At 49.2% G+C, this 13,761-nt stretch overlaps 1 protein-coding gene across 1 annotated transcript; it reads left to right on the top strand.

The window, feature by feature from the left end:
* Positions 1-8,641: 8,641 nt before the first annotated feature.
* Positions 8,642-12,053, top strand: NFKBIA (NFKB inhibitor alpha). The gene is made up of 6 exons (XM_061159177.1): positions 8,642-8,978; positions 9,613-9,721; positions 10,037-10,247; positions 10,643-10,731; positions 10,859-11,119; positions 11,490-12,053. Exons 1-6 carry the CDS (start codon positions 8,752-8,754, stop codon positions 11,535-11,537), a joined length of 945 nt encoding a protein of 314 aa, XP_061015160.1. The 5' UTR covers positions 8,642-8,751; the 3' UTR covers positions 11,538-12,053.
* The last annotated feature ends 1,708 nt before the right edge of the window (positions 12,054-13,761 follow it).

Genomic DNA, 13,761 nt, shown 5'->3' with positions numbered 1-13,761 from the left:
GGGGCTTCCCTGGTGGCTCAGCTGGTAAAGAATCCACCTGCAATGGGGGAGACCTGGGTTCGATCCCTGGGTTGGGAAGATCCCCTGGAGAAGGGAAAAGGCTACCCACTCCAGTATTCTGGCCTGGAGAATTCCATGGACTGTATCGTCCATGGGGTTGCAAAGAGTTGAACGTGACCGAGCGACTTTTTTTGTTTTTAATGTTAGTTGCTGTATGCTTTGTGATACAAGGTCAAGCTCTTGAGATATCTTTTGTGTTGAAAATGTTCCTGCTTCTAATAGACCACCCGAGAAGGACAGCTACTCCTCCACTGGGTCCAACCCAACCACGTGTCCACAGGCCTTCAGCCTTGCAGTCCATTGATGGGAGCTCTGATGAGACACACCCTGCTGGGCGACCTCTCAATCAACTAAGGTGATTCCCATTCAGCCTTCTTCTCCTCATTCCATTATGTCCCCCAAGGATTTCTGCCATGGGAAATACTCTCGGCAAATACTTATCTTTCCTCTAACCTAGAGCTTCTGCCTCAACTTACTCTTTGGTCTCTCGTCCTGAGGAACCGGACTAAAGCATAAGCAAGCTTCCAGGACCTCATCTATCTCTGTACTGAAGGTTCTGAGGAGGAGTCATCTGCCTTCTTATTTATCCTGGGTCCCACCTTAGAGGGTACCCTCAGGGAGCAGAGAGGAAAGAAGAGAAGTGAGGCACCATCTAGGTGTCTTTGCAGTTTCTTCGCTCCTCTTGTTAATGCTCCAGTCCCCTGATGGGCTGAGTTCTAGAATGGCTCTGGGTTGGCCCCCTGTCCTAACAGTCTTTATTCCACAATGCCTCCTTCCTCTGTAAAATGAGAATGGTAAAACCTTACTCCATGGCAGAAGCTGGACCAGATGAGCTCTTGAGATCGCTTCCAGACAGAGAAGAGTTGACTGGATGAAGAATGAGGTATTAACAGAAGAAGAGTCAAAGAACAAGTATTGGGACTTCCCTGGTCATCCAGGGACTAAGAATCTGCTTTCCAACTCAGGGAAAGTGGGTTCCATCCCCAGTCAGGGAACTAAGATCCCACATGCCACGGGGCAACTAAGCCCGCACTCCACAGGTACTGGGCCCGAAGTGCTCTGCAGTCCACACACCACAAGTGGATAGAAGCCCAAGTACTATAACTAAGACCCAACACAGCCAAAATAAATAAATAAATATTTTTTAAATTACCATTTAAAGAACAATTATGTCAGCTCTGAAAAGAGGATACTTGCACTTTAAACAACGGACTGAACAAAAGAGACACAGAAGACATGAATTTTCTCCACCCGTCCCAGCAGGGCTCATTCCACCCCCATCTCCGTGTCCAACTAGAGTCGAAAGGGGACAACGAGCAATATGTAAGCAGTACAAGTCAACGTGTGACCTCAGACCCCATGTACAAGCCCGGCCATAAGAATCAGAAAGATTCAAAACTGGGCAGAGTACTCTGGGGAAAGGAACAGAGAGAAAGACTCTTGGAAAAGGTAGGTCCTGGCAAGGAAGTAGTAGAAGGAAGCCGGTCCCTGGGCAGGGAGGGACAGCAGGGGATATATCCCAATACAGACCAGATCCCCAGGAGCAGAGTGGTGGTGCTGGGGAGAAAGGGGGGCCAGGGTGGCCAAACTGGGCGGACTCTGACTCTGGAGGGCTGTGAATGCTGCCTGAGGAGCTCAAAACTCTGTCCTGCAGGTCATGGCAAGTCATTAGAGGTCCTGTTACAGGAAATAGCAGGACAAAAATGTGTGTTAGTGAAAGGAAATTTAATTGTCTCATTGTAACCCTCTGATACTATTTGAATTTTTAACCACTTTTTCAACCAAGTGCAAGTTCTGTGTCTATGTGTTTTTATTACTACAAAAAATATAACACATAATTTGTGCCAATCCCTTTGAAAAAGTTTTAAGTAGGAACAGTCAAGCCACATTGTCGGAGTGTGCACAGGGGATGGGTCTGAATGCTGGCTTTGGCTTTCTGGGTAAGTGACTTAACCTTTCAAAGCAGAAAACAACCCCCATTTAGGACAACGCTTGTGAAGATTAAATAGGATAAAGTACATCAAGTGCCAGCCATGGTAAGTGTTCAGTTAATTTAGTATAAATAACTTGAAACGCTACTGTCATTAAACAAGGTCTACACTAATGTGGGGACAACGGAAACGGAAGGACGCGGGTTGGAGTCATATCAAAAGTAGGATACACTGAACTGATCGGCTAGAGGGATTTCAGGAGCAGGAGTATGCGCAGCTTTCCAGGGAACTGTGATAAATGATGCACTAGAGTCACACCTAAATACCCAGTCTCTGGACACATCTTCCACCCAACTTGCCCGAAATCCCATCCTTAAGAAAATAATGGGTCCTCGGAGAAGTTATTCCACGGACAGCCTGAAGATGTCGCTGCAGACAATACCATCCGTACTGAGCGCCTCATCCTGTCTGGATTCTGCCATTCCAGCAGGAAAATTCCACCGTGGCTCTGTACCCCAGCCCGAACTCCAGCTGCTGCTCCTCTCTCTCCTGTGAACACTCATCCTTCCCTGTCCCTGCTGCCCTGACGCCCTGGCCACCTGGGGGTGACTCTGAGCCCCTCCAGACAGCAGAGCCTACCTTTCACCAGGTTGTACGTGGGCTTCCCTGCGTCTCTCCATCACCACGTTTGTATAGATTATTTACCGAGACCCACATCCAGTGCTCTCACCCCCGAGCACGTTCCCCCAGCTCCTGAGTTTCAGTCAGGGAATGCAGGGGCACACCGATTCCCTGTCTCCCGTGCTCTTTATATTCTCTTCTCAATGGCCCATTTTTCAAATACTAGCGTTAAAGATTTGGTAACATAAATTTACCTCATTTACTGACAATGTCGATGTTCTTGGTTAAAATAATCCCTGAACTGTGGCCTATATAAACAGCGTGGGATATAGGAAATGATGAGAATTTTGGAGCCAAGCTGAGTGATTTATCCAGAGGGAATATGTCATAGTCATGGGACTGGATTCTGATGGCTGAGACTCAGCAACAAAGGAAAAATGTCCCATGTCAGTTTCCCCCTTTCTCCCTGCTCATGGCTTCTGTTTGGAACCCTTCCTCTTACTGTCTCTCATTTGTTTTCAGCATTTAAAAGTCAGCCTAAGAGTATGAGATTAACAAAAATGCACTACTACATATAAAATAGGTAAGCAACAAGGATTTACTGTTTGGTCCAGGGAACAATATTCAGTATCTTATAATAACCTATAATAGAAAATAATATGAAATATATACACTATACATGTACATATATGAATCACTTTGCTATATACCTGAAACTAACACAATATTGTAAATCGACTATACTTCAATTGAAAAATTAAAAATAAAAAGCCTAAGAATAACATTCAGAATCAATTTTTTTTATAAGTATCCATCATTAACAGCCTCAGAGAGAAGACTCCAAGACATATCTTGATTTTCAATACTTGTCCAATACTTAGCTGGGGCTCTATTCCAGAGAACAGAGGGTCAAAAAGGACATTACAAGAAAGGGCTGAGGATTAAGGTTCCTAAATCTTCACTCTATTTATAAACTGAAGCAAATCTATGATTATCTGTGATGCAGCTATGATTCTGCTTACCTTTGACCTAAACCATTCCCAAAACTTTAGACCATACAGGGAAAAAAAAAAAAAAATCTACATCCCCATACAGCTTCTGGAGGTGCTCTGACACTGAGAAGGATCATGACCTCCTCCCCGATTATCTACCAAGAGCAGGGACCTCCTCCCTCTCAAGTCCCATGTCCTTTGGAGAGGCCCTGGTGCTCTGCTGCCTTGGACCCTGACTGAACTCAAGAGTGAATTCACACAGCAGAAACAACAGCAAACATACAGAAGCAATGTGCTCTTAAACCTCCACCCCCTCCCTAATCCAAGTCCTCCTCCGTGAACACAACAGAACATGAACCACCCTCACACCTGTAGCTTGGTTACTGCCAACAAACAGCCGAAAAGGAGAACCAGGAATTCTGGTCACAGATAACATGTGCGGGCCACCCCCACCCCCATCCCTGGCAGCAGCTGGTTATCCAACAGGCAGACTTGCCGAGCAGGAACACCTCAAGGAGAGGTTTATTGAAACCATGTGAGTTAAAACAAAATAACAAAGAGAATAAAAAAAAGAAAAAAAAAATGAAACCATGTGAGTATTTTTTAAAAACTTAAGTAATCTCTGTAAGAAAAATCAGAGTTTTGTTGAACTTGTTACACTTATTTTACAGGATAGTGTTGAAAGTTTTGGGGGAAGGAGACAGAACTCTCTTCCAGGGATTCCAGCCCTGCCTGCAGGGGCAGATGGAGCTTCCTGGAGGGACAGACTCCACTCTCAGCCCCTGGTTACAGTTACACAGAGAGCAGAGCCCTGATGTTGCTAAGGGAGGCGAAGGCAGGTGCCTTGCCCCAAAGGTGCTTAGCCTCCAAGTACCCAAAGTAACATCATACCTTGGCTGAAAAAGAGGTTATAAACTCAGGGCCTGCAGGCTCGATTTAGTCAAAGGATGCAGAAATGCATTTTGTTTGCTTTTTTTACAACGCTTTAAGATTTGAGATTTTTCACATTAAAATCCATTTTCTGATTTTTTTTTTTCTTTAACAATGGAATGTCAGTGCTGAACTTCAAGTGCTGCTTGGCAAAAATTATCTGAGCTGAGTGTGAGAGATTCTGTCAGAGATGTCACCATTCTCTCTCGGACTCATGTGGCCAGCTTCACGCATCTGCAAAAATTTCCTGGGCCCTACTGGAAAGTGGGGGGAGGAGCTTAAGACCCTTTAAAACTTTGAGTCCCGTTAAACTGCAGGATTTATAGCTAAAGAAACCCGTGAAGGCTTTGACAGCCTTATTTTCAGGTCACTGCGAAAGTCCTGACAGCTATTTTTCTATGGAGAATGCTCCAGAGCTTGGGAGCCCCAGGTTCTGAGAGGGATGGACAGAGGTGGTTGCTAACCACCACAGCAGGAAGGAAGACTGGGATTCGAGGCAGAATATAAATTTAGAATTTCACAGCGGGGCATCCATCAGCAGCCTGCCTGTCTTGCTTGCCCTCCAGGGCTCTTGTCATAGCTCTTCCCTCTTCCAGCCTGGCCGCAGTGAGCCATGGACAGGCTTCTTCAGGAGCTTGGTTTGCTGGAGCTAAAACAAGTTTTGGCAACTGACACAGGACACCCTGCCCATGCTGTTAAGAAAAGTCAAATATGCTTGACCACCTGGTTGAACTTACAGAAAAATCTCTACGCTGCCAGGCCACTGGACACTTCAGGCAGGAGGTTCAGTCCACACTGTGCATTCCCCACACGAGGTGCCTGCAGCCCCCCCAGGCCTTAATGGTGTTCCTTTTCCCACGTGAGTGCTTCTTCTGCCAGTGAAGCAAGCAAGCATCACTGGCCATCCTGTCCATGATGCTTGCTTCTCCAGGGCTGCTCCTGGGCCGCTTCAAGGTTAACTCATTCTTTTGCCTTTTGTATTAAAAAAACAAAAGAAAGGAATTCCCTGACAGTCCAGTGGTTAGGACTTCACTGCTGGGGCCCAGGTCCAATTGGAGAGGTGGGGAGAGAACTAAGATCCCACAAGTTGCCTGCCACAGTCAAAAAAAAAAAAAAGGCTTTAACGTGACTTTAAGAGGTTTTAACATCTTTAAAATGGTCAAGATTAGCTAAAATGCTTCACAGTGAGGTAGGGAGGACTCTATAAGTCTGTAAAGGTCTTTCTAAACCAAAAGTCAGTTTTGCTGTCTTCTGCTCCACCTGTCTCCGTTTTCTGACTTTCCAGCATGTCCTCTGTCACCCAAACTGTAATGTTTGCTGATTTAAACCGTTCAGAGCATATGACAGAGAGAAAACCTTTTGGATCACATTACCCAAAACTGTCTCCCCGGTTGCAGAAAACAAAAGGTACCTCCTTGGGAATCCCCACCAGAGGGACAGGTCATCAAGGCTCAGCACCTCCCAAAACTTCCAAGTTCAGTTCAGTTGCTCAGTCGTGTCCGACTCTTTGCGACCCCATGGACCGCAGCACGCCAGGCCTCCCTGTCCATCACCAACTCCCGGAGTTTACTCAAACTCATGTCCATTGAGTCGGTGATGCCATCCAATCATCTCATCCTCTGTCGTCCCCTTCTCCTGCCTTCAATCTTTCCCAGCATCAGGGTCTTTTCAAAAGTTCCAAGGCGCCATGACAAATCACTGACTACCTAGGCCTGTCTCTTACCACTAGGTGTCACACTAAACAATCCGGAATAAAGACCCCCCCCCCAGCTGCCCAAGGCTGCAGCTGCAGAAAACCATCACAGGGGGTGCAAAGAAACGTATTCCTGAGATACTTTGGACTTATGCATGACTTTTTTCCATGATCATGTTCAAACCTGCCACTGACAATTGTCTTCTAAGGTACCTCTGTAAGTGGGGCAGTCAGAGTTTGCTATTTCTGTACCTTTTTAATGTATTTTTTATATATGAAAATCCCCAGACGGGGTAACATCTACTATTTTACCTAACAATTGGAGTAGAAAATACTTTGCATATCTTTCAAATTAAAGTGTATTCAGTCTCATTTTCACAAGGTGTTTCCAAAAGTGTTAATACCATGACTGTTTTGGCCAAACAGGTTGGGATAGAAATTAGATAAACTGCCATGGAATGTCCAGGTAAATTTATCTGCATCTGTTTCTTTTTAGGAAAGTGGGAACAATAGTTCCTTTCTTACAAGATTAGTTCTGAGAATTAACAATGTATAGCAGAAAATGTTGGAGCCCTTCAAAAATTCATACTGTGAGGTTTCTAAGAGAAGTCACCCTTAAGCAAAGATACACGAGCATTTGTTACCAAGTAATACAACTTTTAATCTGGAAAAAAAGTCTAAACAGCATTAAACCCAATCTTATTATGAAAGCAGGTATCCCATAACAAAGGCAGCTAATCTCTCCAACAAATATGCAGGTAATTAGAGGTAGAACTGGGAACTGAGGTCTCCTAGAGCCTCCACTGCACCTCCCCTAATACTTAGTATTTGTGTATCACAGGCCTGCAGAGGCCATATGGACTCTATCCCTGAGAAGTTTTCATTTTAATATATGACCATTACTACCCTGACAGTTTTACTTCTTGATTTTACTTTTTTCCCTCCTCATATTTTGTCTCTCACTCCCACTGACCCAGATTCCCTACACTGAGATACTGGAGATAGGGGAATGGAAAGGGGAGATGAAGAAAGGAGAAGCGTTGGTTAGTACATGGTCAGTTAAGCTGAAGATGATTGCAATAATCACCAGAAATCTCTGCAAAACTACAGAGGCTCCCTGGGACCTATTCTGAAGAACTGTGACCCAAGTTTCTTTATTTTGCCTGGACCAATTCTAGAAATAGATGAATGCATACCTCTCATTGACTAGGGGGTGGGGGTGGGGCAGAGAGCCCAGGTTCTATTTCTGCAGGTGAGAGGAGGGTGGTGAGCCTGGAGTGCCTACCCTATGGCAAGCATGGGTCCCATGCAGGTCTCTCCCAGGCAGGAGAGCAAGGAGACAGCAGAGGCAGGATGCAGGGCCCCATGGGCTGCCTTGAGCCTCCGGCACTATGCCCGGCAGCTAATTTCTTAGCCATCCATAAGGCCCCATCTTGGATAAGGCTCTAGTCTACCCATTCTTCAGCCACCTTCCCCAAGTGCTTCTGCAAAGTCGCCCAGTGGAGCACCCAGAACTAGTGTAGGTTCAGGGTCTGTTCCCTGCAGCAGCACAGCGCAGACCAGGGAACCCGACTTCCATAATTATTTCCTTATTGCAAGGGATCTACAACCTCTGCTACAAAGATTCATACCTTGCTTGCCTTGAAAAATACCATAGTCGTTTTCACCGTTTTCCTGCATACAGGGCAGAGTGCTCGCCTCTCCCCCAGTCAACAGGATTGTTAATCCCAAGGAAATGATTTGAGGGTTCCCCAAGCATTTAGGCTTTTAATGACAAAAGCTTTAGAAACTTCTACCCGGGGGTGGAGAGTGGGCTGGGGGTGGCTACAATGCTAAGAGCCTGGTACTGGCAGGAAGGCAGACCTTCCCCCGACCAGTGCATCCTCCCCGCAGAGAGCTTTGGGGAAGTGAATCCCTACACCCGGCCAACATTTCCACTCGTGCTTTCAAAAGATTAAAAAAAAAAAAACAAACCGGAAAAGACCTGCAGGTCGGTAAACCCCAGTGAAGAACCAGACTGCAGGCTTGCGTCTTTGGGATCTCAGCAGCTGACGACCCTAAATCAAATCGATCATATCGGGAAAACCCAGGGAAAGAGAGCTTCTTGCAGAGGGCCAGGATTACTGCGTGCAGGTTGCAGGGAAGTACCCCGGGAGGGGGCCCGGTCAGGAGGACTTTCCAGCCACTCAGCGTTCATCAAAAAGTTCCCTGTACATGACCCCAGTGGCTCATCACAGGGAGTTTCTCTGATGAACCCGGGCGCGGGGTTTAGGCTTCTTTTTCCCCCTAGCAGAGGACGAGGCCAGTTCTCTTTTCTGGTCTGACTGGCTTGGAAATTCCCCGCGCCTGACCCCGCCCCGGAGAAATCCCCTGCCAGCGTTTATAGGGCGCCGCGGCGGCGCTGCCGAGCCCACAACAGTCCTAGCCCGTCGTCCCGCCCGCCCGCCACTCCGAGAGCAGTCAGCGCGCAGCGCAGCCCGCGGCCCGTGCACCTGGGGAGCAGCGCCCGAGCCTTCACCGCGCCATGTTCCAGCCTGCCGAGCCCGGCCAAGATTGGGCCATGGAGGGCCCCCGGGACGCGCTCAAGAAGGAGCGGCTGCTGGACGACCGCCACGACAGCGGCCTGGACTCCATGAAGGACGAGGAGTACGAGCAGATGGTGAAGGAGCTGCGCGAGATCCGCCTGGAGCCGCAGGAGGCGCCGCGCGGCGCCGAGCCCTGGAAACAGCAGCTCACGGAGGACGGAGACTCGTAAGTGTCGCGGGCCCGGGCGGCGGGGCCGGGTGGGGGCGCCGGGCTTGCAGCCCCAGGCGCGGGGCCTGCGCGGCGGCCGCGCACCGGGGTTTGTGCACCGACTCCGAGGCCGTGCAAAGGTGCACGGCTGCGCGCGGGGGCCGGGGGATGGCGGGGGCCGGGGGCGGGGGTCGCGGGGGCCCGGGGTCGGGGCTGGTTCCCGGGGCCGTGGTCCCGCGGCTCTGCTTTGCAGCCGCGCGCACCCCCCGCACACACACCCCCCCCCCGTGCGGGTCCCCTCGGTCGGAGGCGGGGCGGCGGCGGGGACGCGAAGTCCCCGCTTGCATAAGGGGGGGCGGGAGTTTCTGCCCCGCTGGCGGGCGCCGCGCGGCCGGGAGGGGAAGTACAGGGCGTTCCGGCCGGCGAGAGGGCGGGGCGGTCTGGCCGGCGCCCGCCGCCGAGCGCGGGGGGGGGGCCCGGAAAGTCCCTGGGCGCCTGCCAGGAACACTCAGCTCATAATAACCTCGCGGAAAACACCGCGGCCTCGGCCTCCAGAAACCCCGGCCTTGCGCAATCCCCCGCGGGCCGCGCCTCCCCGGGCCCCACGCAGTGCACTCACCAGCCCTGGGGGTTTTCCCTCTCTTCCCCTCAGGTTCCTGCACTTGGCCATCATCCACGAAGAGAAGGCGCTGACCATGGAAGTGGTCCGCCAAGTGAAGGGAGACCTGGCCTTCCTCAACTTCCAGAACAACCTGCAGCAGGTACGCTGCCCTCCCGCCGCGCACCTCTCTACCGCTCTGACCCCGTGACGCCGGGTCTTGCACATGATTTCTAAATTAACAAAGCTTTGGTCATTATCTGCCCTGATCTTTTACACCTGTGTCAGCCAGTATTCTAGAACAGAAAATTCCATTGATTTGGGGAGGCCTTTATGAAGCCCATCTGGGGCCTCTGCTATTTTGCCTTGCCCCTGGGAAAAGCAGCACCCACAACCAGGACATCTCTGGGGTTCAAGGGAACACAGACGGTGGGTTGGATCCATGGCTCATCCTTTCTGTCCCTTCTTCTGTTTGTAGACGCCACTCCACTTGGCTGTGATCACTAACCAGCCAGAAATCGCTGAGGCACTTCTGGAAGCTGGCTGTGATCCTGAGCTCCGAGACTTTCGAGGAAATACCCCCCTGCACCTTGCCTGTGAGCAGGGCTGCCTGGCCAGCGTGGGAGTCCTGACTCAGCCCCGGGGGACCCAGCACCTCCACTCCATCCTGCAGGCCACCAACTACAATGGTAAGTCCTGCTGCGCCGCCCATCAGAGGGCAGGTGAGGCGGCCGCGGGGGAGGCAGGCTGACCTAGGAGTCCAGGCAAGGCCTAAGCTCTCAACGTGTGAAAGGTGGAGAAAGCATGTATAGAGGCCTAGTTGATGCCTTTCTAAAGTCAATTCAGAACCCAGGTTCTGGGCTCTTCAAATTAAGAAGAATGTGTCCCTTAAAAGAATAGGGACATAGGTATAGGAATATGTATACCTATGGCTGATCCATGTTGATGTATGGCAGAAACCAATACAATACTGTAATTATACTTCAATGGAAAATAATTAAGAAAAAAAAGAATTGGTGAAAGCTTCTGCTTGAGGAGTGTTGAAACAAGTGGTTATAATACTGTCTTACTTTTGGTCTTCTAGGCCACACGTGTCTGCACTTGGCCTCTATTCATGGCTACCTGGGCATCGTGGAGCTGTTGGTGTCCTTGGGCGCTGATGTCAACGCTCAGGTGAGTGCCTCACACCTTCGGATGGAGTGCATCAGGGCAGCCTGGTCCTCAATACGGTCACGGGCTTTTGTTGCAAGCAGAATGTCCAAACTCAGCCGTAAGCATCTCGAATTCCTTTTGGTTCCAGGAGCCCTGCAATGGCCGAACTGCCCTCCATCTGGCAGTGGACCTGCAGAACCCCGACCTGGTGTCACTCCTGTTGAAGTGTGGGGCCGATGTCAACAGGGTCACCTACCAGGGCTACTCACCATACCAGCTCACATGGGGCCGCCCCAGCACGCGGATACAGCAGCAGCTGGGCCAGCTGACCCTAGAGAACCTGCAGACGCTGCCAGAGAGTGAGGATGAGGAGAGCTATGACACCGAGTCAGAGTTCACCGAGGACGAGGTGAGTCCCGATTAACTTGGTCGTGGCTCTGCAGAAAGGACGAGGAGAGGCCATTCTCCCTCCCCCTTTTAAGGCTCCTAGAGTTCCTCCTTATCCTGAGTGTCTCAATGTAATGAGCCTCTCAAACTTGAGTATGTGTAAGCAGGATCCCAAGAGCCTGTCTTTGTTGTTGTTGTTTTTTTCCCCTGCTCTTCTTAAAGGAGAGAATCCTTAAAGGAAAACTCCCTCAGCCCAGGAAGTTCATTTACATTCAGGGTATAGAGAATGGAGTCTAAGAATACTTGAGTTATTTCCAGTAGCAGCCCTCCCCATCATCCCAGCACCCTTGGCAAAGCCCTGTGAGTTTAACCTGCCTTTTTTCTCTTTTTAGCTTCCCTACGATGACTGTGTGCTTGGAGGCCAGCGTCTGACGTTATGAGCTTCAGAAAGAAGCTAAAAGAACATGGACTTGTATATTTGTACAAACAGAGAGTTTTATTTTTCTAAAAAAAAAAGAAAAAAAAAAAAAAAAAAGGGAGGGGTGTACTTATAACCACACTGCCTGGTCTGGAACATTTGACTCTGGATTAGCCCTCAGTTTGTCTTTTTTGTGAACTCTGGAAGAGGGGGCAAGAAAGATGATTGGAATTCAGAGATAAGCTCTTTTAAATGTCACCTTTGGTGGGGTTTCGGAGGGAAGGTTATTCAAAATTTGATGAGAGGACTCTTATTTATTGTGCTAGTTGGTTGAATCACCGTGGATTCTGTGGCTGGGCCAGTTGAGTGACGTATAACCATCAGGTGTCTTGTTAAACCGGTCAGGGGGGGGTGGGGTTAAAAGTCACTACCTGTCAAGGTGTGTGTTCCCCTCCTGTAAATACTGCACATAGTGTATTTTGTTGGTAATTATTTTGGTACTTTGAAGATGTATATTTATTAAACAGATTTTTACAAACAGAGTCATCCTGCTCATTTTCTTGGGGCTGCTGTGGGTCTCCTACGCAGAGTCATTCAGTCCCCGGGCGGAGGCGGAGGCGGAGGTGGAGAGCATGTGGGAGAACTCACCACAGCCACGGAACCCTCTCACAGAGCAACTTCTCACACTGTCGACACCAGCCTCCCCACTGGGCTTTGCAGGCAGCCCCGGCCCGGCGCGTGGGAGGGAGGCTGTTGTAAGGTGATAGGAAACACCAGTCTCAGGCTTGGGGCGGGCAGGCTGTTTGGCCTACAGCTGGAAGGCTCTCCATTGTCGCCTGCTTTCATCTTCTTGGTTTAAGCTATTCCAGGACCTTCCTTCTGCTTTAGGAAATTATTTTGGCCAAGAGGAGTATGCGGAATTTACATTTTCTAGAGCTGGGAAAGATCTCCTGTATCAGAAGTTCATGAGGACGGAGGCTTAGGAATAGGACAGCGCTAATGTGTGTTAGCAGGTGCCGACCTCTGGGCCTTTCTTTCCTCGCTTACAAACTGGACCATCTGAAGACTGCACAAGACTATCCGCACAAAAATCATAGCAGAGTGCCAGGCACCTATGCTGAAGAAGAAATACAAGCCGTTGCACAACATCCTGTATTTCACACGGGAAGGAACAAGTCCGCAGAGAATGTCCTGTTTGGGGTCACCTTTCAGGACAGACAGGTGGTTAACTTAGTTAATGCACTCTTATCTTCAGTGGTTAACAGCTTTTAAGCACCATCCACCTGCAAATCAGCCTATTTTACTGTTAGCAGCTGTAGGATAAAACTGACCAAGTCTGGGTCTTTTCATCAGTTCAGTCTGATTTTCCTGAATGATTCTACAGAAGATGATGATTTCATAAGAAATCAGTAACTTTTGAAGTTTAGGTTTAGATGCTATCAAGGTTTTTATCCCTAAAATGCATCTCTTGCCTAGACAGAGAAGTAAAGGAAAAATTTATAGCATTGCATAAAATGCAGAATGGTGTATCAATCAATACAACTCATGTACTTCGGCTTATGCCTAAGAGGACATTATTCTCCCCTTATGTTATCCTTTTCTTGACCCATAAATGATGTCACAGTCAAGTGACTATGATAATTACCTTCTTCTTAGACCAAAAAGGGGCCAATGCCTCCTGGATCTTTCATATGTAAAGAGTATTGCTGTAGACTAGACCATGTGGTCAAAGCCAGCTCTATCCCCCTCCTGCAGCCTCAGTCCTCTGGAGCTGAGCACTGCGGTGGCCTCTCTACCTGTCTCATCTTCTCTCGGTGCTGTAGGGCCCTCGCTGAAACTCCTTGTCCCTCTCAGAGCACCTGAACACAGGTGCTACATGATCTAACACATGAATGTCAGGTTCAGCCCTCCACTGACACACACAAGCGGTCAGAGGGGTAGCGGAGGGACATCCACCTCCAATCTCAGAGAACCAAGGTTGGAAATTGGCTCCCAATTTTGGAATGATTCCCTTAGCGGGTCTCAGTCAGACATGCCTCTTTGTCCCCCATGGTTGAGTGTACAAGTCACTCCAGTTCTACGCTAGAGGGTTGGAGAGATGGGACCAACAGACGTGGCCCACCATTCCTCGGCCTCCCTGGGGACGGGCTTATGTGTAGAGGCGTGACTTCCAGGCTCACGGCACAGAGGAGCCTCTTCTGACCCAGTTGGGCCCAGCCTTCCACCTTCTTGGCTTCATTCAATCT

This window comes from Dama dama, chromosome 13, assembly GCF_033118175.1.
Source record: "Dama dama isolate Ldn47 chromosome 13, ASM3311817v1, whole genome shotgun sequence".
In the NCBI taxonomy this organism is placed as follows: Eukaryota; Metazoa; Chordata; class Mammalia; order Artiodactyla; family Cervidae; genus Dama; species Dama dama.
Note: the sequence above shows the minus strand (reverse complement) of the source record. Positions and strands in the feature narration are given on the sequence as shown.

What these genes read in the sequence shown, in the direction of transcription:
- NFKBIA (XM_061159177.1), top strand. Translation starts at nt 8,752, where the DNA reads ATGTTCCAGCCTGCCGAGCCCGGCCAAGATTGGGCCATGGAGGGCCCC. An exon ending in GCGCTGATGTCAACGCTCAG is followed by an intron (nt 10,732 to 10,858) that starts GTGAGTGCCTCA and finishes TTTTGGTTCCAG; the next exon opens with GAGCCCTGCAATGGCCGAAC. An exon ending in CAGAGTTCACCGAGGACGAG is followed by an intron (nt 11,120 to 11,489) that starts GTGAGTCCCGAT and finishes TTCTCTTTTTAG; the next exon opens with CTTCCCTACGATGACTGTGT.